At 54.9% G+C, this 23787-nt stretch overlaps 1 protein-coding gene across 3 annotated transcripts in view; it reads left to right on the top strand.

Annotated features, from left to right (window-relative positions):
- Positions 1-615: 615 nt before the first annotated feature.
- NPR2 (natriuretic peptide receptor 2) overlaps positions 616-23787 on the top strand; it is a 36403-nt gene continuing 13231 nt past the window's right edge. For all 3 annotated transcript variants that reach the window (XM_070939011.1, XM_070939010.1, XM_070939009.1), the window contains exons 1-6: positions 616-1379; positions 16825-17027; positions 18533-18646; positions 22732-22867; positions 23104-23198; positions 23387-23513. In XM_070939011.1, coding sequence (XP_070795112.1) covers positions 623-1379; positions 16825-17027; positions 18533-18646; positions 22732-22867; positions 23104-23198; positions 23387-23513 — 1432 coding nt within the window. In that variant the 5' untranslated portion in view covers positions 616-622. The remainder of the gene's footprint in view (positions 1380-16824; positions 17028-18532; positions 18647-22731; positions 22868-23103; positions 23199-23386; positions 23514-23787) is intronic.

Genomic DNA, 23787 nt, shown 5'->3' with positions numbered 1-23787 from the left:
ACCATTTTCCCCCACGGCCCCTCTTGGCACCTTCCGGGAGAGCCCGCCTTCCTCCTCCGCGGGATGGGAGCTGCTTGCACGCTTTCCTCCGTTCCGCCGAGGCCTCCGGCGGCCGGCCTCTGATCCCGGTCGCGGCGCTGCGGTGGGGCGCTCGCTGCCCTCCTTCCCCGGGCGGCGGGCTCGGCGACGCCCTGCGGGGGGGCCGAATCTGGCCGGGGAGCCGCCGGGCAGGGCTGTGGCGAAAGGATCCGCCGGGGGCCAGGCAGTTGCTTCGCTGCCGGGCCCGCCGCGAGCGCGCCTGAAGCCCCGGGGCCTTCCCTGAAGCGCGGAGGCACCGTCGGCTCGGCTCGGCGGAACCGAGGGCGGCCGGGACGATCGGACAAAGGCAACAGCGCCGCGGACGGCCCGCCTCACCCGGGCTGCTGGTGCCCGAGGGAGGCGCCAGGGGGCGCTGGCCGCCCACCTCTCCTCCTGGCGCGGGCAAGGCATCCGGGGGGAGGGACGGGGGGCGGCCTCCTCGGGGGGAGCGCGGGACAGCCCGCCTCGCAGAGGGATCCGGCGGAGCCGAGTCGAGTCAAGCAGGCGAGCGAGCGCATTCCTTCAGCCGCCCCCGGCCACCCCCATGGCCTCGCTGCCGCCGCCGCCGCTGCTGCTGCTGCTGCTGCTGGCCGCCTCGGCGACTCTCGCTCCCCACGCCATCCCGGCGGCCGGAGCCAACGGTAGCGCGCCAGCCCCGACCGTCCTGACGGTGGCCATGGTGCTGCCCAAGGACAACCCCAACTACCCGTGGGCGCTGCCGCGCGTGGGCCCCGCCGTGGACCTGGCCCTGGAAGCGCTGGAGCCGGCGCTGCGGGCCGCCGGGCTGGCGGTGGAGAAGGTGATCGCCACGTCCGAGCTGAACGGCGTCTGCTCCGAGTCGGTGGCGCCGCTCAAGGCCGTGGACCTGAAGCTTTACCACAACCCGGACGTGCTGCTGGGGCCGGGCTGTGTGTACCCGGCGGCCGCCGTGGGCCGCTTCGCCTCGCACTGGAGCCTGCCGCTGCTCACCGCCGGCGCCGTGGCCGCCGACTTCAGCCGCAAGCAGGAGCACTACAGCACCATGGTGCGCGTCGGGCCGTCCGCCCCCAAGCTGGGCGCCTTCGTGGCCCACCTGCACGGGCACTTCAACTGGAGCTCGCGCGCCGCGCTGCTCTACGTGGACCGCAAGACCGACGACCGCCCCTTCTACTTCACCATCGAGGGCGTCTACGAGGAGCTGCGCCGCGCCAGCCTGGCCGTCGGCTACCACATCTACGCGCCCCGCGACAACGGCAGCGCCGCCGGCGACGAAGCGGGGGGCCCGGACGCGGCCGTCCAGTTCATCCGCGCTAACGGGCGAGGTGAGAGCCGGGGCGGGGGGCGGCACGGGAGCGCAGCGCGATCGCGGGCGGGACTGGCCATTCCTCCTCCTGCGGAGAGCTTGACCTCCGTGCCAGCCGCAGGGCCGGCTGGGGCGGGCGCCAGTCCTCCTGCCGAAGGCCCGGACCTTCCTTCGACGGGGCTCGGGACGCGGGCGGAGGGGCGGCGCGGGGGCGAGGCCGCCCGGCCAACAGCCGGTCGGCGCCAGCTGTTCCCTGCGCGTCGCCGCCCGGCCCAGGAGGCACCTATCGATCCGTCGGCCTGCTGCAGCTGCGCCCCTCCATCTTGGCGGCCGCTGCCGCTGGAGCTGCTTTGTCATTGGGGCGGGCAGGAAGCCGCCGGGGACGGCCCGGTGGAAAACCTGGCAACCGCCACGGCCGGCCTGTCTGCGCGACCGGCTCCATCTTTCCGGGAGGAGGCCCGGACAGGCTCGCCCGCCGCCGGATCTGCAGGCCAGCTCGGCGGGCCAACTGGGCGCCCCAGAGGCAGAGGCTCCGAGCCCCGTTGCTGTCGGGCACGTAGGCGCCGCAGACTGGCGAGGGCCCCGGCGGACGTCAGGGTTATAATGGCCCCGAAAGGCTGGGGAGGGAGAGCAGGGAGATGCGGTTGGTGGTCCCTGCGGCTCCGGAGGGCTGGGGTGGCTTTCAGACTCCCCCATAGGCGCAGCCTTCCATCAGAAATAGGAATCTTCCACAAGGTGGATCTGCGGACAAGGACCAGCAGGGTCCAGAGCCCCCAGGAGGTTGCCCTTTGCACAAGGACCAGGGAACTGTGGATTTTAATCCTGGCTTCATTGTTTTTACAAATTACTCAAAGTGATGGACATAAACAACACATCTTCCCCTTCCCATTTTTCTGCACAACAACCCTGTCATGTGGGTTGTCCAGAGAGAGGAGGGGCTTTGATGGACGATGGGAAAAAGGAGGCTAGATTGCAATACTACAATTAGGGATTGTACTTTAATTTAGCCACCTGATCTCCTTCCCATTTCCCACCACCATCTCACAACTTTGTTACCCTGCAACAGGGGCCTTTCCACTCTAACACAGCAACTTCCACCTCCGGAGGACATCCAACTTCCCCTCGTCCTGTTGGGAGAGTCCATCCAGCAATAGTTTTCCTTCTGTCAGCTGTTCCATCGGTTCTACTGCTTTCCCAAGAACCTCTGGTTGCCCTTCAGTACCTACTAAACTCTCAGCCTTTGGTCAAAAACTGCTGCATCTGTTGTGCTTCCAGATATACCTTCACTTGGTGGCCCCGTTCGCAGCTGTGCAGCTGTGCTTTCCTACCTGAAACAAAGAGACTTTCCCCAGGCAGAAGCATGCCCAAGGGCCCCTGCCCTCCTGTTCTTGTATCTTTGGCCTCCCCCCCCCCCCCCAAATCCACTCCAATCCTCTAGGAGAAAATTCTTTCAGATGAATTCAGGATGTTACTCAACTTTTCCCAAAATTAATTTCAGGTTCTTTGGTGATCAGCATTCACTGAAGCATAATTCTAACCAATTCAAGGACACTGTGTGTGTTGTGGGCAAGTATGAAAATAGACACATACACACCCATAACATACCGTACATAACCTCACTTCCTCCTTTCTGACATGTTTAGCCCTTCTGGTCTAAATTCCCTGCATCTATTCATTGCTTCATAAGGTCGCATCGGCGTCCTTTGGCTGCGTTGAACCCTCGTCCCCCTTTTCCTCACTGTTTCACAGATCCACATTCCTTTCTTTTCTAACCCTAACCCTAGCCCATTCACCCCCCCCCACATCCCAAATCTTCCGAGGGCTTCTTCCAATGGGCCATCAATGTTGGCTTCTGTTGTCCATTGTGGCTTCGGTCAAGCAAGGCTTTACATGGCCCTGGTTAGTAACATACAGGAAGCATAGACTAGGTGACCAGCCTTAGTGGCATCCAGGCCACAGGCCCAAATTGAGTCCATTGTCGCATGTGCACCCGAGCCCACTTCCAGTCCAAACATGCTCATGTTATCCTAGGTAACCCAAGGTCTGTAACAAGCCAAGATATGTTACCTACATCTTAGCAGCTTGGAGGAAAGTGCCCTTGCCGACAGTGCTGCACCTGAAATGAGCTGATAGGAATTTATTCGCAAATTTAAAGGGTCGCGTCACGGGTCATCGATATTTGCAGAACATACTGACCCTGTGGACTGAACAATACCGGACTGAAGTGACCAATAGAAAATGTACAAATTAAGGAGATCCAGGAAATGGCAGCTTAGCTTAACAAGTCAATCAGCCCCAGGATTCGGAGTTCAGAAAGGCAGGTGCTGGGAAGCATCCAGGACAGAACAAAGAAGCATGTGAGAGAAGACAGGTGCCTAAAGACTTTCCACAGTAGATGTTTCACCTGGTTTCTGAATTGTCTCATCCTCATCTGCATCGGCACAAGACTTTGGGCCATAAACCACTGAGGCTGGGCTCATGCATCACTTCATTTAGGACTCAAGGAGAGAACGTCACCAGCTGAGCACAGCACACAAAGGCAGCTCCTCAGAGGTTCACTCACTGGATCAAGGGGAAATCAGGCTAGGATTTTCTGCCTGGGGCTTCCCTTGGCTCAGCTGGACGTGGGGGTGGGCTCTCTTCCCCAGGCTCCCTTATGTCAACAGTCGGGCCTCCCAGGGGCTGCATGAATCCTGGGGAGCTGCGACAGCAAGCAGGGAACTGAACTGATTGGCAGCCCCAAATCATTTAGGGAGGACCAACCAAACGGGGGGGGGAAGCGGGCCCCGACTGGCCAGGAAAGGCCTTTTGGAATTGGAGTGGAGCTTAATGGAAACAGTGACCTAGTGTGTGGCTGTGGCAAAGAGACAACACTGCCAACATCACACTGTGCTTTTATACAGCACGTGGGGTGTGGGGCGCCCTTAGAAGGTTGTGTACAGTTCTATCCACACAGCTGAAGAAATGAAGGAAGGCAAGCCAGGAGCAACCAGATCTTAATGCTGGGGATGCACTGGGAGCTTAGAGAGAGGCCGAGAAAAGGATTCTGCCAACTTCTACACAAGGAGAATAAGCAGCTTGTATTGCAGCTCAAAATGTTACAATTTTGTGCGGGTGTGAGTGTGTGTAATAGCAAGGGGGGGGGGAGGTGTGTGAGGCTGATCTGTGGAAGATGCCTTTGAAATGGCTTTCCAATGGGGTTGGGTGACATCATGGCCCCCCAGGGTTCCTGGTAGCAGCTGCTGATCCCCTCCCACTCTGCTGATCCCAGGAGCCTGATCCAGCCTTTCTTTGTCCATTTCATAAAGGGAACTGGGAGTTTCTGGGATGTCTTCTTCCTTGAGGCCTTTGAGGTCTTCTGGCTGGGAAGTGCCAAAGACCAAGGCAATTGCAAGTACTGTCACTCTCTCTGCCCATCCCTGTCTCACAAATGGAGCCGGGGAGGAAGAGAAGACGCCCTGGCAGCATCTCAAGCCCCTTCTCTTGACTCTGCAGACAGAATCCAGGCTGAGGGCTGCAAGTGGGGACAGGAGCGAGCATGGACCTGACTCCCCATTCCCAGCCCCTCCCTGATATGAGGAAGGAGGGAGGGAAGGAGCCTTGTCTTTCAGCTCCAGGGGTTCCCCTTTCCTGCTTGACTGAAGCAATGGCTAGGCAGAAGGGAGATGGCCAATGGGAGCAAATTCAGGGAGGAACATATGAAGGGTTAGTAGCCAGGGGAACAGACTGCCACAGGCCGAGTGGTGAGTTCTTCGTTAGAGAGCTTCCAACAGATGCTGGGCAGCCATCGGTCAGACCTCCCGATTTGAGCAGAGGTTGGATTCTGTGGCTGTGGTTACATGGTGATTCTATAACTCCTGAGTTCTTTTAAGGAGCTGAGCTTTCATGCCCTGGATCTGAATCTTAGACCTGAGAAGCCATTCATAGGACAATGGCAGAGCTTCCTTCAGGTCACCTGGGTGCCCCCCCCCATAGGAGGCAGAGCAGGGAACAGAACAGCTGAGCTCAGGAAAAGACTGGGAGCCCCTCCCACCCCCGGCACTAGGAAAGAGCCCCTGGATCTAACAGGTGTTTCAGAAGAGGGCCTTTTGGTGGGGAAGACTGCAGAACCTAGGCAGGGAGCAGCAGCAGGAACCCTTCATCTCAAGGTAGGGCAAATAACCAATGACCATAGAGAGCTTTGAAGTGGTTCACTGATTTGTAACCACGCCATGTGCTCTTAAAGAAGGCAAAAGTTTACAGCTGAGGGAGCAATTTATTAAGTTGGCTTCCACGCATTACATTGTCTTTTTCTGAACAAACAAGAGTCAATTCAGGAGAAGAGCCCAGTCCTACCTTGAACACATGTTGTGTCCAGCTTGCTTTTTTCTCTGGGAATTTGCACAGGGCAGTTTTTTCTAACCCTTGTAGAGCTGGTGCTCCTTATTGTGGTGCCGTCTTGCTCTCGTGAAGCATCCAGCTGATTCTGCTGTTCCTCACTTCGGCTAATGGTTGCCGATTTGGGGGACCATCCTGGTTTGGGTCTAGGACTGTTCGTCTCGTACCCTTGGCTGCCCCTAGTTCTCCGCCGGCATTCCTCCCCCCTGCGATTCTCCACTGGCTATTCTCCTCAGCTGACACAACTCCACTGATTCGCCTTGGGCAATGGGCCACAGCCACTCGGTCCTGTGTGCTTCAGAACGGCCAGAGGCCTCGTCCTGGGTTTTTCGACACTCGGGACAGTTAGCACACAACAAATCGGCTAGAGGGGGTGGAAATAAGGAATTCTTTAGACTTAATAGAAATCCAGCAAAATGAGAGAGGTGTACAAGAGTTTGCCAAAATGCCTCCCTCCCTCTCCCCCCCCCCCCCGCCTCCTCTCTCCCACCCACCTTTGGAGTACGGATAAAGAGTTGCCCTAAAGCATGGAATTCTGCGATTTGATTCCTGATGATAAATCCTGATCATTCCTCATCAGGATTCTAAAGATGATGATGATGATGATGATGATGAGAGTGGAAGGGAGGAATTCTTTAGACTTAATAGAAATCCAGCAAAAGGAGAGAGGTGTACAAGAGTTTGCCAAAATGCCTCCCACCCCCCCCTCTTCCCCCCACCTCCTCTTCCCCCCCTTTGGAGTATGGATAAAGTACTCCCTTTCACCCCTCTCCTCCTCCTCCTCCTCCTCCTCCTCCTCTTGTTCAGAATCCTGATGAGGAATCATGATTGATCATCAGGAATCAAATCGCAGAATTCCATGCTTTAGGGCAACTCTTTATCCGTACTCCAAAGGGGTGGGGGAGAGAAGGCAGGTGGGGGAAGAGAGAGGGAGGGAAGGAGGAAGGAAGGCATTTTGGCAAACTCTGGTACTTGCCCCAGTCACGAGCTTTTCCTGAATGGGGACAAAGAAGGCATAGCAAAGATGGAGTCCCCAGCCTTTCATCCTGATAGGAACTCTCTTGCTGATTGAAGCAGGCTCGCTTCACACATTTAGGATGTTGGCTTAGAGATCCAAAATGGCTCCCTCTGGAGCAGCCGGTCAAAAGTCCCTGGCTTGAGTCCAGATCCCCCATGGCTCAGACTTGACCTCACACCCTTCCTCCTGACAGCCATTTGACTCTTCGGCTGCTCTGGCAGATGCTTGGCTTCCTTTTTCTAAAATCTCTCCGGTTGTAAGGGAGGGTAGCTGGCTCTTGGTCTGCTGGGCTTGTTTGACTAAGATAGCCATGCTTCCTTGCTGTGCACCATGGAGTCTGCGCGTGCCTGGCTCCAAGGAAGTTCAGAGCGGAAGCTGGATTCAGCCAGAGGCCCTTCCCTCACCCATTGCATGAAATCACAATGCCAGCGGCTTGCCACGGGCTTCCTTTATTGTGAGAATGCAGTTGCACTTTGCAAGCTGTGGTTTTGAAGTATAAACTAGAAAATCGGGTTGTTCGGATAACCATGTTTAACAAAAACTGGAGTTTAGTGCATGCCAAGTAGTTGCGGTCTCTCTCCTTATTTCAGCCACAACTGTCCAGGCGGCTGTTTCATGTACACTACTTCATCTTGTCCAGAACCCGACCTGTTCAGTCCTACCACTGCAAGGAGGCTGAAAACAGCCCCTCTTGGTTGGAATTCCCACCCCTCCATAGGTGGCATTTATGCTAGCAGCCAGAGAGAATCTTGGTAGCTGAAGGTTGAGCTGTGGTGCTCCCTGAGCTTCTTTTCTTGAACATGTTGACATTGCATTCTTAGAAAAGCAGAAACCCAGGCCCATCCCACCCCTGCCTCCTGAGATTCATACTACAGATCCCATCCTCACAACCAGTCTGGCTGGGCTGAGTGCTCGAGGGGGAAACGCTGCTGGGAACCCCAGTTCTGGGCTTGGAGGGGAATCAGAGTAGGAGGCTCCCCCAAGGCTTTCCTTCCCAGGGAGAAGGGCTTCCAGGAGGGCAAATGTCTGCCTCTGGAATGCCAATCCTGGTTGGCAAAAACTGCTCAGCCATCCATATGCCCTTCCTTGTGGGCAATATTTGTTTATTCCACTGTCATAAACAGCATTTATGAGCCGTAGTGGCGCAGTGGTTAGAATGCAGTACTGCAGGCCTGCTGCCTGCTGCCTGCTGCCTGCCTGCAATTTGACAGTTCGAATCTCACCAGCTCAGGGGTGAAATGCTACCGGTTCGGACTGGTTCAGTCAAACCGGTAGCGATGGCGGCAGGTGGTTCAGAGAACTGGTAACGATGGTAGCACAAGGCTCTACCCACCAGCCCGGTCATCATTACTTCCTGGTTTTAACCCAGAAGTAACTTGTTTTTTACCCCCTGTGCGTGCGGCGCATGCAATTCTGAACCAGTAGAGGTAAGTAGATTTCACCCCTGCACCAGCTCAAGGCTGACTCAGCCTTCCATCCTTCCGAGATGGGTAAAATGAGGACCCAGATTGTTGGGGGCAAGAGACTATAAACCGCTTAGAGAGGGCTGGGAAGCACTGTGAAGCGTATATAAGTCTAAGTGCTATTGTGATTGCTATTTGCAGAAGAGACTTAAAACCTCATTGCTGAATAATATAATAGCTAACCAAGGTTAAAACTAACCAATGTCTTTTGGGTTTTCCTGGGCTGGTTGAGTATATTGTGTGAACGTGGCCCAAATGGCTGGGTTATTCGAGGGTGCATTTCTCCCCAGTTAATCTGCTCATCCCATCAGACCTGGCCAGGGGTTCCGTCTTGCAGGGAGCCCCACTAGGCAGGACAAGGAGACATCCTTCTCTGCTGTGTGCCCACCTTATGGGGCATTCCCCCACCCTATGAGGTCAGCTCTATCCCTTATTTCCCAGAGATCCCTCAAGACCTGGCTTTGTCATCCAGTCTGGGGGCCTTGGGGGACTGGTCAGATTTTGGGGTGCCCCTCGTGTGTGTGTTTTTTTTAAAAAAAAAGAAACATTTTTTTTCCAAATCATTTTTTATTTTAAAACAAAAAAACAAAAATAAAACATACAAACATCATTCATTCAATCAAGTACAGACAGTACATTGGTCAGTTTGCATCCCTAGTGCCCTCTCCTCTCTTCACAATATCACTACATATCCAAAATTTATTCTTATATAAAATATATCAGTTGTATCATCATTTAAAGTAGATAATAAAAATTGGGTAGATAATAAAAAATGGTGATATGTAAGTAAATGTTGAAAGAAACATTTTTAATGTAACTGTGTTAGATCTGTTTACTGTTTTACATGTTTTTGCTGTATGCTGCCCAGGGATGCTTCTTGTGAGATGGGCAACTAGGTAGGTAGGTAGGTAGGTAGGTAGGTAGATGACAGACAGACAGAGGCATAGACTCTGCAAGTGGCAGTTGCACACTTCCCTGGAGATCACTATCCTCTTTCACTGAGGATTGTCCTTGTGTTCATGACTCCATTAGGCTGTGTTATGTAATTTTATTTTTATCCTGGAAATCACATTTGCCCTCCAGAGTCCTCAAAAGCCAGGTTTTGCTGCTTGGACTCTGCAGAGCAGAATTACCAGTATGCCAGGTTTCCCTTTCACACCCAGTACAAAAGATAAGTCTTCACAAGCGTTTCAGTGTTCAGGTGTGCAACCTGGCAGAAGAGATCTCCAGATCCCAGGGACCCAAAAATAGGGACAGCAGCCCGGCCAGGAGTAGGAAACAGGCAGGGGAGCCTTCTAACTGCAATGGGGGGCGGGGGGGGGGATGTAGGGAGGTGATCCCAGCCTGATCAAATGGTGTCCTTATTGCACCAGAGGGCAGGACAAGAAGCAATGGGTGAAAGCTGCTTAAAGAGAGATCCAGCTTACAAATAAGGAGAATTTTCTGGACAGTGAGAACCATTAATCAGTGCTTGCGTCCCAGGGTTGTGAGTGCTCCATTACTGGAGGTTGTCAAAAGTAGACTGGACAACCCTTTCACTGGGATCGTATGTAAGGCCTCCTGCCTCGAACAGAGGTTGGGTTAGAAAACCTCCAAGGTTCCTTTCGGCCCACCGGTTCTATCTTCTAGACCCCGGGGGGGGGGTCGGGGGGCGGCGTCCTGGCGCTGCCGCTCACGATGTAAGGAAAACGCCTTCCCGCTTCCGTGGAGGGGCCCGGCGCGGCTCCCTCCTGCCGGAAACCGCCGGCTGCCTCAGCCGTTGGCTGCGCTACTTCGAGGGCGGCGGCTCGGACGGGGAGACGCCTTTGCGGGGCCCGAGCTCCTCTGGCCAGGCGTGCAGGACTACAGGCCTCCCGCGCGGGGCCGGGTGTGCGGCACGCTCCCTCGTTCGCCGGCTTCTCAGACTGGGCGCTGCCGTCGCGGAGTTCAGCCCCTGCGCAGCGCCGCCCCGGACTGCTTTTGGCCGACGGGTCCCAGTCCACCCAAGCAGGGTCCCGCCGGCACCGAGCTTCTCCTCCACGAGAATGCCCGGTTTGCCTTGCGTCAGGGAAAGGGGGGAAGTGGGCTTGTGGCAAGGAGACCCGGGTGCGCCCAGCCAGCTTTGTGCAACGGTTGCTAAAATAAACTCAATTGAATTTGCGCAAAGAGCGACGAGGGGATGGCGTTGCGTTCCCCCTCCCCACCGAAAGCAGATTAGTGTACTTTGAAGTAACAAAGTTTAAGCTCCGTAAACATTAAGGCGCCAGCTCTGTTTGCATACATTTGTGTTTCACGTGAACCGCTAATGGTGAGATTTTGTTTGGTAGCTTCGTCTGGGAATCCCCCTCCCCTCCTGTGTGGCTCCCAGAATCTTGGGTGGACTTTGGTAGGTGGTTCCGTTTAGCAAAGGAGGTTCCCTAAAATGTGGTCTAAAACTCCATGAGGGTCAGTGGCTGGGTGTGGGTGTGGGTGTCTACAGAGGATTAATTGCCTGAGGCCAGACAGCCCTTGGCCATCAGTTTTGCCACTCCAGCCCAGAGGGGAGCGGAGAGAGGGCAGAGGAGCTTTGATGGGTGGACAGCAGAGAGACTCCTAGAATGACTGACTCCACAAGGCTGGCAAATTCAGCTCATATTTTGCATCCTTGCCCCATGGCCACAGAGGAGCTGGTGCAGAGTGGCCTCACTCTGAATTCCAGCCAGTTGAGCTGAAAAAGCATTAAAACCAGAGAAAGCCAGTGGGCACTTACCAGGACCTCCTCAGCCGCACAGCCACATTTTCCTGTGTTTGGCAGCTATGAGCTGGGGATCTTAAGAAAATATAGAGCCAGGAAGGGCTGGCTTTTCTCTCTTGCCTTGGGCCACGCCAGTAGTTGAGTCCTTCCTGCTAGAACAGGAGGCCTGCTAGGCTCGCCTTTTAGCCCTTCGAGGCTTTGGATGAAGACCATGCCAGTGTGCCAGTGCATTGGCTGGTTTACCAGTGCACTCTGCCTGAGAGTGACGTGGGGATTGGCACCCATGGCTCTGCTAAACTTGCTTGCTTGGGCTGAATCTCAGGGCCAGTTCTAAGGCTCTCCTTTGAGGGGAGGCTGGCTGCGTGGGGCAGATCCAACCCATTGGATAAGTTTTGGGTGTGGCACACGAGTACAACGCAGTTGCCAGATTACTGCAATGATTTAAGTATTGTGTGAACTGTTGTGGCTACCAGACCTAAAAAGAGGAAGCAGAAAAACTGCAGGAAAGGGGATTGACACTGGAGAAAAAGACCTCCTGTGGAGAGCATGGCAAAGACCATGGAGAAACTGGAAGGGGATACATTTTGCCCTGCCTTTACTGTTAGGCACCCTGCGGGCTTGTCCCAGGAACTGTGTGATGGGCAATGCCAGTTAAAAAGGAAGGACAGCCTCCGTTCCGTTGCACATGGTCAGTCTGTGGAATCTGCCCCCGTAGGAATAATGATCACCCCCAACTCAGTAGTTTTGGAGAAGGCCTTCAGCAGGGAGCTTCTGTGTCTCCAAAGAGCTTGAGGTTCAGGAGAAGGTCAGGGTCAGGAGAAGGTCCAGCAGCTGGTTTTCCAGGGTGACCACCCCAGATGCTTCTGGTGGTTCATAAATAGACCAAGACACAGTTCCTTCTCCATATTGGACCTGGAGATGAATAGTCTTCAAGACTGTTTTTTTTCATCCCCTTGAAACTCTTGTGGTTTTGCAGAAAGAGACAAGCCAGTTTGATGGCAGACCCAGCGGGCCCAGGTTATGCAGAAAGAGAAAAGGCCAAGACAGTTTTTGCAGGGCCCTCTGAACTAAGAACTTGACCAATTGCCTAGGAAATCCAGGTCCTTTCTAGGTTGTTAAGGCTGCCTGGGAGATGACTTGTAGTTGGGGTCACTCTGTGCTCCTAGAATCTTTCAGAGAGGGGATAACTAACCCGAACCTGACAGTTCTTGATAACCATCATCCTGTCTCCGACCATCCTCCAAACACCAGGACGTTGACAGAATTCCCTGGCCCGGAGAAGGCATGTATAAATAAACAGATACTCCATGCCAGTGACTTTGCCCACAGGCATCATGTAGTAGATGCTAAGGAGGAGTTGGAAAGGCATACAGCACTGAGAGGCTTTGGGGCTGGATCCCTCCCTCTCCCTAAACACCAACCGGCTCTAGAGGAGGAAGGAGAACCATGGCAAGGCTACTCTTCCCCAGATCTCAGCTTCCCCAGATACCAGGATCACTAGTGTTGAAGGCTGCTGAGAGATCAAGGAGAGCCGGGATGGGTGTGCCATCCTTTTGTGTGGATGGACTTCTCCCTCAATCAAGGATGAAGTCCAAGCCCTGGTATTGCCCCACAGGGCAGACCCGGTCAGGAAACAGGCCCCAGAAGCTGCACCCCATCTCTGTTTATATAGGCTATAATAACAGTATCTCAGACCCCTTGAGCTTTTCCCCCATCCCCTTATACTAAAGAGAGTCTAGCAGGGGCATCTTTTAATTTCTGTCCTCCTGAGCTTAACTGATATTTTTGTAACAGCTGCCGCATAATTTGATCAAGGCTATCTCTGTACCTGGACCCAAGCATGCACCATCCTCCAGGAGGCCTTAGCTAGAATATTGATCTGATGCCCAAGTGGCCAAGGTCACCTCCTGGGGACTGTGCCCAGTTCCTCAGGACTAATAGGCTCAAACTCTTCCCAGATAACCAAGTCAGGCCACCCGCAACTTGGGTGTCCTCCTGGATGCCTGGCTGTCGCTGGAAGATCATTTGACGGCCGTGACCAGGGGGGCTTTCGCGCAGGTTCGCCTGGTGCGCCAGTTGCGCCCTTTCCTAGATCAAGATGCCCTTCGCACGGTCACCCATGCCGTGGTTACTTCTCGCTTGGATTACTGCAACTCCCTCTACATGGGGCTGCCCTTGAGGTGCACCCAGAGGCTCCAGCTGGTCCAAAATGCGGCCGCGCGGGTTGTTACGGGAGCTCCCCATTACTTCCGCGTAACACCTCTCCTACGCGAGCTGCATTGGTTACCAGTGGTCCTCCAGATCCGCTTCAAGGTGCTGGTACTTACCTTTAAAGCCCTACGTGGCTTAGCTCCAGGGTATTTGCAGGACCATCTCCTACCCGCCTCCCACCATCCTGTCCGCTCTCACAGGGCTGCCCTCCTCAGGGTACTGTCGACCAGACAATGTCGGCTGGCGACGTCCAGGGGTAGAGCGTTCTCTGTGGGCACCCCTGCCCTCTGGAATGAGTTACCCACCGAACTCCGGACGGCCCCTGATCTACACTCTTTCCGTCGAGGCCTAAAGACTTGGCTGTTTCAACAACTGGGCTGAGTCTGATTCTTGGATTGTATTATTTATTTATTCTGTTTTAATTGGTTTTTAATTAGGATTTTCTATTATTGTATGTTTTTAATTTGTATTCGCCGCCCTGAGTCCTTTGGGAGAAGGGCGGCATATAAATAAATGAAAATAAACAAACAAACAAACTGCAGGACCCGCAGAGCCAATTCCTACTGGGAGCCAATTCTAGTGACTGTCGGAAAGATGCCTGGCCTGTTCCTCACAGCAGCTCTGCAGATGTTCCTTCAGGTCCCTTGCAACAGGGCTGCCGGTCAGCTCTCTGCAGCCAGGAAAGTTACCTTGGCTGCTCTTTTCACCTTCTCCTAAATAAAAGGCTCGGTCAGATTCATTCTCTGTCCTCAGGGGATTTCTCCAATTTCCTCACTCAGAGCTTCTCCAAAATTCAGCGGAAGCTCTGGAGACCCCAGTCAGAGGCTGCCTAAGTTGGGTGGTCCCTCTCGTTCCAAGTGGTGGCTGAGCACCGCCAGCTCCGCCCGAAGCCCAGCAGGGCTCACCAGGTGCCTGTCGCGGACAAGGAGCTCCTTCCTTGCTGAGGCGGGGAGCAGCACCAGAGCACTCCAGAGTGATAGCAAGAGAGACAAGGGGGTGATGAGGACAGCCTCCCCCGTATCCAGATCACAGCCATTTCCATAAGGCAAGAAATGGATCCAGAGTGGTGCTACCTCAGGGGTGAAATCCAGCAGGTTCTAACAGGTTCTGGAGAACCGGTAGCAGAAATTTTGAGTAGTTCGGAAAACCGGCAAATACCACCTCTGGCTGGCCCCAGAGTGGGGTGGGAATGGAGATTTTGCAATATCCTTCCCCCAGGAGGGAATGGAGATTTTGCAGTATCCTTCCTCTGGAGTGGGGTGGGAATGGAGATTTTGCAATATCCTTCCCCTGCCATGCCCACCAAGCCACGCCCACAGAACCTGTAGGGAAAAATTTTGGATTTCACCCCTGTGCTACGTCCACCATCTGTTGGGGCTTCAGAGGCCAGAATCAGGTCTTCTGCCTTCAAAGGAAAGAAGTGAATTGCTTGGTAGCTTAATTGCTCTACTTAATTGCTCCATGATTCCCCTGCTTGCAGTAAATTGCTTCTACTAAGATGATTATGTGCATCTCGTAAACAGTACAGTAAATTCTCCACATTTGCCTATGGAAACTTAACTGGCAATTTCTCACAGCTCGTCCAGCTTTAATCTTCTTGTTGTGTCTTTGGGGCCTCTTCTTCCTCAAACCACCCTCCTTACAAGCACTGACGGTGTTACCTAGTTTGGGTAATCAAACATATGCAGGATTCTTCTTCTTTCTCTGGATATCTGCACTGGGCAGGCAAATCCAACAGGTTTTCTCCTTGTCAAGAACTTGAGTGGTCTTAACAGAATCACAGAGCTGAAAGGGACCTTGGAGGTCTTCTAGTCCAACCCCCTGCTCAAGCAGGAGACCCTATACCATTCCAGACAAGTGTCTGTCCACTCTCTTCTTAAAAACTTCCAGTGATGGGGCACCCACAGCTTCTGAAGGCAAAGCTGTTCCATTGATTGATTGTCCTCGCTGTCAGGAAATTCCTCCTTAATTCCAACTTGCTGCCTAAATCAGTCTTTGATTGCTGCCTTTGTTTCTTCTTTGCTCATCTCTGATGCCCCTGTCCTTGCCAGCTCCTGAGCTCCTTTCAGTTGCCCCTCCAGCTGTGATAGCCCCTCCCCTCTTCTTCCTCTGACTCACCCCAGCTGCAGTCATGTGGGGGGGGGGGGTAATAAATTGACCTTCTCTGTCCTCTTACCTGGTTTTCAGGGCTGCTAATCTTAAGAGGTGGGGCAGCTCTGTCATTTTCCATCTGAAACTGATCCAAGGGGTGTAAACCCCCCCCCCTATCTTGGCCTTTTTGGGGGAACAGGAGAGGCAGGAGAACAGCCCAGGTGGAGTGATGGCTTCCTGGAAGTCCCCAAACTGCCATTACAAAAGCAAAACCAGAAGGGAGCTTTGGGGAAGGGGGAATCCCTGGACCAGTGGGGCAGGGTGTCTGGGGAGTTCCCTTTCCCTGCACATCCCAGGGGCTCTTCTTCCATTGAAGGCAGGTACTTGCTGCTGGGGGGAAACCCCACCCCTCTTTGAATACTTTTGTGGCTCAGAATAACTATCTGCAGCAGCCAGAGGGCCCCTCTCTCAGGTGCTCCATTCCTAGAGAGGTCTGAGTGGCCCCTGTTAACCACATGTGGCCGACTGTCCCCCCTCGCCTCTTGGGAGGATTGTGATGTGCACCATGTGGGGAAAAACTCAGATTCGGGGGGGGGGGTCTCCTCAAGGGCCTGTCATTCTGGAGAAGCCCCTAAAAGGCTTGAGGCCTGGAGGAACAGTTCCCCCCCCCATCCGCATTGTGCCCAGCAGCTGTGACCTTTGGCAAAAGGTTTGTTTGCACAAGCTCCTCTGTTGGTCGGTCAGTCCATTCGGGAAGAGCAGGCAAAGCCGGGGCTTCTGGATGGTGGTTTTAGAAAATAGGGAGTTCCTTGCCCTGAAGACGCCTTCTGCCTGGCTTTTGGGTTCTTTCAAGATTTTGAAGATCCATTGCTACACTCTACTGTGAAAGCATTTTGTGTATGCTTTATCCCTCTCTGGATTTTTTTTTTTATAAAATACAATATTATACAATATCAGGTCCTTTCATTTTTAAAAAAGTTTATTTGTGTTTATTGTAGCTGAGTATTGGATGTGGATCTTGCTTTGCTATGGTAAATAACTCAGTGAAATGTCTCCAGCCCTAGATACATCAGTGAGGCCAAGTGGGGCTCAGCCCTGATATCTTTCCATGGAACCCGGCTGGGGGTTTCATCATAGTACCCAACTCCCCTTTCTGGGGGAGGGGGCAAAGGTCCAGCTGTGGAGGGAGGCTGGCAGTCGGGGTCAACCACAGAAGAGGCCCTGATTCACATTTCTGCATGTGGCTCCATGCATGGGGGTTGTAGTCACGGCCATCCTTTGGCTGCCCAGGAGTGCACAGTCTTAGATGCCTCGGGCTGCACGGGGCATTTGAGTGCAAACAAAAAAGTTGGGAAGAAAGCAATAAATTTGTTTTATTTGATTTAAATGGAAGCAATTCACTAAATACAATTACATTTGATGCTTCCCCCTTGCTTCCCAAGGCCTCCCCGTTTCTAACCAGAAACATGACAACTGTAGCCATGGGAGGGAGGGAGGGAGGGAGGGCGGGTTCTGGGAGAGCACCAGCAGCAGATGGACAGGGAGAGCAGCTGACCAAATGGGGTTCCTCCTGCCCTTCTTCTCTTGGCAGTCATCTACATCTGCGGCCCCCTGGAGATGCTGCACCAAGTCATGCGTCGAGCCCAGTCGGAGGGCATGACCCGCGGTGACTATGTCTTCTTCTACGTGGACGTTTTTGGAGAGAGCCTGCAAGGGGACGGGCACCAGGGGGCCGCCAAGCCCTGGCAGAGCAAGGAGGGCCAGGACTCGGGCACCTTGCGGGAGGCCTTCAAGGTCAGTCCAGAAGCCGGAGAAGAGAGCTGGCACCCTTGGACACTCGGGCGTGGGGAGGCGGCAAGGATGCCGAGGCTGCTGTCTTGGGGAAAGGAAGGGCCTCTCGAGGCCTTTCACGGTAGGGCCTGGGCTGGGCAGAGGGGAGCCCCACCAGCTGCTCTTCTGGGAGGCTGGCTCTACCCTCAAGGACAGTGGTTCAGAGTGTGGGTACATGTTGGTGGGTACATTGGTGGCCAGGGTGAAGCCTCTTCCTTCCCCCCCCCCCCCTCTGTTCTTGGGCTCTCTCCCTGGGCCTGGGACTTCTCTTGCTCAGAGGGGAAGGACTTTTTTTTTTTTTAATTTGATTTATATGCCGCCCTTCTCCAGAGACTCAGGGCGGCTTACAATGTGCTCAGCAATAGCCTTCATCCTTTTGTATATTTATACAAAGTCAGCTTATTGCCCCCACAAACTGGGTCCTCATTTCACCTACCTTAGAAAGGATGGAAGGCTGAGTCAACCTTGAGCCTTGGCGAGATTCGAACCTGCAGTAATTGCAGGCAGCTGGTCTTAATAACCAGCTTAATAACAGGGTGCCTTAGACCACTGTACTACCAAAGCTCTTGTGGCTCTCATCCTCTAAGGAGGGAGCTGTGCGTGTCTCTTTCTCGCCGGGGCCTGGCAGGAACTCAACAGCTAGAAGAGCTGAGATGCCCAGTGTGGAGGGACCAGGGGGATGTGTCAGGGGGTCCCCTACTTGCTACCCAGTCCGTGCATAAACCTCGGGGAAGCCCCTTCCGGCGCCCCCTCTGCTTGCTGCAGAGCAGAAGAGAGAATCCTGGATCTCTTCTGAGGGGGCAGGAATTCAACCCCTTGCTGGGGGGGAGGGGGAGAGGCCCTGCTGTGGGCAGAGCAGAGCAGAGCAGAGCAGAAGCCCCTGGAGAGCAGCCAGCTCCACACCTGGACTGCCTGAGTGCTTTTGGTCCCTGAGAGCCAGCCAGGCCAACTCTACCTGGCCAACATCTGCTTGCCTCAAAATGTGTGTGTGGGGAGGGGGGGTTGCGATGAAGCCAAACATTGCTGGAAGTGCAGACTGGCTTCCTTGCCCCTTCCTCTCAGCCCCTTCTAAATGCAGGCCTTGAGCATGGCAACAGCCTTGCCCCCCCTCTTCCCCAAAAGAGGCTAAGGTTTTGCAAAAATGCTCAGGAGGAGCAGATGGGGAGGGGGAGAGGCAGGATGGGCAAGGCGGGGGAGGCTGGTGCCTCAGGCAAGGGGAGCCATAAGCAGCCCCCAGAGGTTGCAAAGCCTCCACCGGCTGGCCTTGCTAGCGAGGGCAGATGGGAGTCATTTTGCAGCCTGGTGTGAGATTTCCAGACAGCTACGTGCTGGAAGCGTGAGGGGGGTGTGTGTGTGTGTGTGTGTGTGTAAGAGAGAGAGAGAGAGATGGCAGAGAGGGAGAAGGCTGGTGCCTCACCTGCAGGGGCACATGGGCTCCCGTGTCCCTCAGCCAATAGCTTTTCTTGCAGACGGTGCTGGTGATCACCTATCATGAGCCCCAGACTTTGGCGTACCGAAACTTCCAGAAGGAGGTGATCCTGCGGGCTCGGCAGGAGTATCAGGTGGAGCTCAGTGGTTCACTGGTAAGCCCCCCCCCGCCCCTCTGGCACCCCTTCCCCTCCGGGAGCTCCTAGCTGGGCAAGAGGAGTCCCCCACAGGCAACGCCTCTGACAGTGAGGGAGGTTGCCTGACAGCCGTCCAGGCCAAACCTCTCCACACTCGCAGAACCTCTGGCAAGGAGAGCCAGGTGGGGGCTGGGCCAGCATAGGCGGCCTTTGGCCAAAGTGACTGGCTACATGGTGCGGCTTCACGGAGCCAAAGCCGATGGGATGGTTCTCAGCCTGCTCAGGGAAGCGCCCTATAGCAGGGCTGGCCTCGTCCTTCGCCGCTTTGGGAAAAGCACCCTCTGTCCCTCAGGGTCAGCCGGCCTGCTGTGGCTTTGCACCCAATGAGTAGCAGCTCCTTGTGGTACTTAGGGTTCGAGGTCAGCTCAGGTCATTCCCGGGCTTTCCGAGCATGGATTGAGGCACTGACACTGTAAGGTGCCAACTTTAAAGAGGCTCCGCCAGCTCCCTTTCTTGGTACTGGCTGAAGGGAGCAGAGAAACGCCTGGCTCTGGAGCTCCTTTCTTGATGCATTAAGGTAGCCGTGTCCTTAATCACTTGGTTTGGTGCAGCTGCTTTGAGGGCCTCCCCGAAGCCTGGGCCCCATTTTTGCTGGAGCTGTCACTGTGGGGCCCGACTGGTCAGGGGCCTGGAAGCAGCTGCAGCAACCCTTGAGAGCACTTGTCTGCATCAGGACCATCGCATCGACACTCCCTTGCTGTGCAGGGGCTCCCTCGAGCGAGTGCAGGAAATCAGAAGGCCAGGAGGTTCAAAGGAGTGCACACACTCACACACTCATGGGAGGGGCAGAGAATCCCCTCTTCAAAGTTGTCTAATCCTGTCCAGCCCCTCACCAGCTGGTGCCTTTCCAACAGTTTGTGCCAGATCCCCCCAGCCTGTTTCCCCCTTCTTCCTCTCCCGAGGATTGTCTAAAGTTTCTATCCTTCTCGCCCCCTTGGGTGTGATGGCCTCTGCTAGGTTCAGTGGGAGGCAGACGGCTTGTGTGTGATGGCCATCCCAGGTTGCACTCGAGAGCTTTTCAGATGGGCCAGTCAGACACCACCCCCAATCTGTGAGCATAAAAATTCAGAGAACGAACGGGACTCTTCCCCACCCAAGGTGCCCCTTGGTGGAGGTCTCCAGAGGGGGATCCAGAGAGTTTCACAGTCCTCTTTGAGGGGGGACACTCAGCTGGCAAGGGAAGCCATGCATGTGGGGGTGGGAGGATCTTTCTTGGCCTCCTTGGCCTATGCTTGCAGCGAGCTTTACAGATGTACAGATTAACAGAGTTGGAAGGGACCTTGTAGGTCATCTAGTCCAACCCCCCACCCAAGCAGGAGACCCTACACCATTTCTGACAGATGGCAGTCCAATCTCTTCTTGAAAGTCTCCAGGGATGAAACTCCCACAAATTCTGAGTAGAGGACTTTGAAAACCCCCTCTGGGGGGACCCCACAAGCTCTGGGTTGCCTAGAGGAAGGAGGCCACAGGGGAACCTCTTCGGGACCCCTATAGCCAGCCAAGGCCAACTCGGGGTGGGGTGGGGGGCTAGGGAGGGCAGGAAGCTCACGTTCGTCCAGGCAGCCAGTAGCCTGAGTAGCTGGGCAGAAGCAGGAGGGGTATATGTGTGTCACGCCCGTCCTCTCAGGTTGAGGGCAGGGGTCTCTGCCCAAACTTCTACCTGGAGATGGCCCAGGAATTACTAGCTACCATCAGCCATGCTGGCCCACGGCTACCCTGGTTCAAAGCAGGGCTGTGTGCGGTTTCTGCTCTGAGGGCTGTTCCTCACTGGGCATCTGGAGCTGCCCCCAAGATAAGCTTCACTATGCCCATCCTGGTTGGCATTGGGGGGGGAGTGTTCTTCCTGAAAAAGCACCAGCCCTGCCCTCTTGAGCTACTTGCAAGGAGAAGCAGCCTGCCCCCCCACTACTGCCCAGGTAAGTGGCACCTCCTAGGGAGAGGTGTTTGGCTTGGAAGCCCTCTGGAAGAACAGCCCCCCCCCACTCCTAGGATCTGCACTGAGGGGTGGGAGGAAGTTGGGGGCAGTGTTGCTTGCCTTGCTGAATTGATGCCCTTGAACCTGGGGCAGGGAGGTCCCATCGGGATTCTCAGTGGGGGGGGGTGTTTGTACATTCCCCTTCTGCAAGAGGCAAGTGTGAGTAATTAACCTTTTCCTTCATTGGGGGGGGGGAGGAAAGCAGCAGGGGCCCCTTTCACCAGGCTGTGGAAGCAATTCTGGGTGCAGACAGGAAACCGGCAGCCACCTCCCACGCACATCCTGCCCCTTCCCCATGGGGTTGCTCCTATTTTTAAGCTCCCCTCCTCACTTTCTGTGCAGTTTCCCAGGAACCCACAGACAGGCAGAAAAAGGCATTAAGGAGAGTGGGGGGCTGTATTCCCACCTCTCCCTTCATTGTTCACTGAGCAAGTGTTCCCTGATTGGCTGTTCACCTGCTGACGAATCCGCTGGCTGAATAGCCGGGCCTGCTTATTCGCAGGCCCCCAAGCACAGAGGCGTCTGCAGGACCTGCTGGCTGCATTCAGTCCCCTGAGGGGCTTTCAGCAGTGGAACCCCCCTCGCCCTGCTGCCTTCCGACCCTTCTACAGCGAAAGCCAAAGCAGATTAACCGAATTGGACAGATGAACAGAGTTGGAAGGGACCTTGTAGGTCATCTAGTCCAACCCCCCACCCAAGTAGGAGATCCTACACCATTTCTGACAGATGGCAGTCCAGTCTCCCCTTGAAAGCCTCCAGCGATGAAGCCCCCACAACTTCCGAAGGCAACTTCTGTTCCATGGGTTGATTGTTCTCCCTGTCAGGAAATTCCTCCTGATTTCCAGGTTGAACCTCTCCTTGTTCAGTCTCCATCCATTGTTCCTTGTCTGGCCTTCGGGTGCTTTGGAAAACAGCTTGACCCCCCTCCTCCTCTCTGTGGCAAGCAGCCCCTCAGATATTGGAAGACGCTCTCCTGTCTCCCCTGGCCCTTCTCTTCACTGGACTAGCCATGCCCAGTTCTGCAATAATTCTTCATATGTTTTAGTCTCCAGTCCCCTCATCATCCTGGTTGCTCTTCTCTGCACTCTTTCTAGAGTCCCAGCATCTTTTTTATAATGTGGTGACCAAAACCGGATGCAGGATTTCAGGTGTGGCCTTGCTAGGGCTTTCTAGAGTGGTATCGGTACCTGACTTGTGACAAGAAAGGAGCCTCCCCCGATTGCCTACTGGCATTCAGGCATCCTGCGGGTAAAGATAACACCACCCGAAAAAATCCCTTTCAGGGGGTTGGACTAGATGACCTCCAAGGTCCCTTCCAATTCTGTTACTGTTACTGTGTGACAGAGGCAGCCAGCCACCTCCGTGATCCCTGGCTAACATGTGCCATATGCTAAATAAATAAAAAGTACCTCACTTGATCTTGATGATGCAATTTAGGATTGCATTACCACCCAGTGCCGGTTCAGCCGAGCTCAGCCTCTTGTATGAACCCAGCTGGGGAGGGACGTTGGTGACTGCTTCTGCCCGCAGAGGGCCGTGGGGCACGGGAAGGCAACGGGCTGAAGACTCTTCACACTCTGGGTTGTCGGCAAGAGCTGAGCTCGCAACCCGGAACTGTTCCTGGTCTCCTTTGGGACAGCAGCAGAGAGATTTTGTTCCCCTTTTCCAAAATAGACACGTTCATGTTTTCTGCCTTCAAATAAGAGTAAAGCCTCCCTAGTTTTAGCCTCTGGATCAAAGGGCCGACAGTCACCAGGTCATCCCGACCGCAGGGGTGCAATGGAGGAGGTCCCAATCTGCCCGGGGTGCAAGTGGGCCCCTCTGTATCCGAACAGAAAAGGGCTCCTGTGTCCTGGTGTTTAGACACTTTTGCTTGTTGTGGATGGGAACCGAGGGGAATTTGGGATATCCGAAGTTACCACATAACTGACACCAGGTTAAATTAACGGGGCCACATCATATTCCTGCTGCCTCCCTAGACAAGGTGGGGGGTCTTCCCAAGGGTGGGCCCTTCAACTGCACCGAGCAACGCCTCCGTCTTCCTCTTTGGCTCCCCCCAAAACAACAGAAAAACCTGGTGGCCGGCTGCTTCCACGATGGGCTGCTCCTCTACGCCTTGGCTCTGAACGAGACCCTCCACGAGGGCGACCCCAAGATCAACAACAGCCGCATCCTGGAAAAGATGAAAGGGCGCAGGTTCCAGGGTACGGGGGCTGCAAGGAGGGGGGTTGCCAGACCCAGAAGAGATCTTATTGGTGGCTGGTGGAGGGGGGGCTGGAGCATCTGGAGGGGAGGTCCAGGTCTGGGGCCCAGGCTGGCTTGGGTGAGGTGCCCTGGGGAGTGACCTGTCCACAGCTCCATCTACAACGGTGACAGCGCTGCTGGCCTCAACTGCTCCTAGGGGCCTGACCCAAATATGTGCCCGCTTTCCCTTGTCCAGGGGTCACTGGGACCGTGAGCATGGATCAGAACAATGACCGTGACACAGACTTCAACTTGTGGGCCATGATGGAGGGGGGGAGTGGCGAGTACCAGGTAGGCTGGAGCCCCTCGGCATCCCCCAACCTCAGCCCACCCAGCATCTTGGTCCTCCCTGGCCAGGAGACACCGGCCCTTCTTACTCCTGGCGGGAAAAAGTCTGGGGCGGTAACTCCTTATTCTCCATGGGGTGGGGGGAAAACAGCAGCATCTGGCCAGGTGAGCCAACGGCCTTTTACCCACAGATGGTTGGACACTATGTGGGATCGGAGAAGCAGCTGAAGTGGCTGGGGCCTATCCACTGGGTCAAGGGGCAGCCGCCTCTCGATAACCCCCCCTGTTTTGACATGGATGACCCCTCCTGTGACAAAAGTGGGTGTCTCTAGGCTTGCTGCCCAAAGGAAGCTGGGGAAGAGGCAGGACTCCCTTCACCCTGGGACGGCTTTGGAGAATCCCTGACCCCCGTTTTCTCCTCCCTCCTTTGGATGGCCTGCCTGCTGTGGGCATCTGGTTCTCTTCCTCCCAGTGGACATATCCCCCCCCCGACTCCCTCCCCAGAAAGACCCACCAATGACATTCAGCCTGTGCCTTTCAGGGTACTTTCCTGGGGAGGGGCTTGCAGGCAGAGCCCCCTCCCTGATTTGCT

Source organism: Pituophis catenifer, unplaced genomic scaffold, assembly GCF_029215685.1.
Source record: "Pituophis catenifer annectens isolate HBS135680 unplaced genomic scaffold, rPitCat1.0.hap2 SCAF_2, whole genome shotgun sequence".
NCBI classification, from domain to species: Eukaryota; Metazoa; Chordata; class Lepidosauria; order Squamata; family Colubridae; genus Pituophis; species Pituophis catenifer.
The sequence above is the reverse complement of the archived record's forward strand: the minus strand, read 5'-3'. Positions and strand labels throughout refer to the sequence as shown.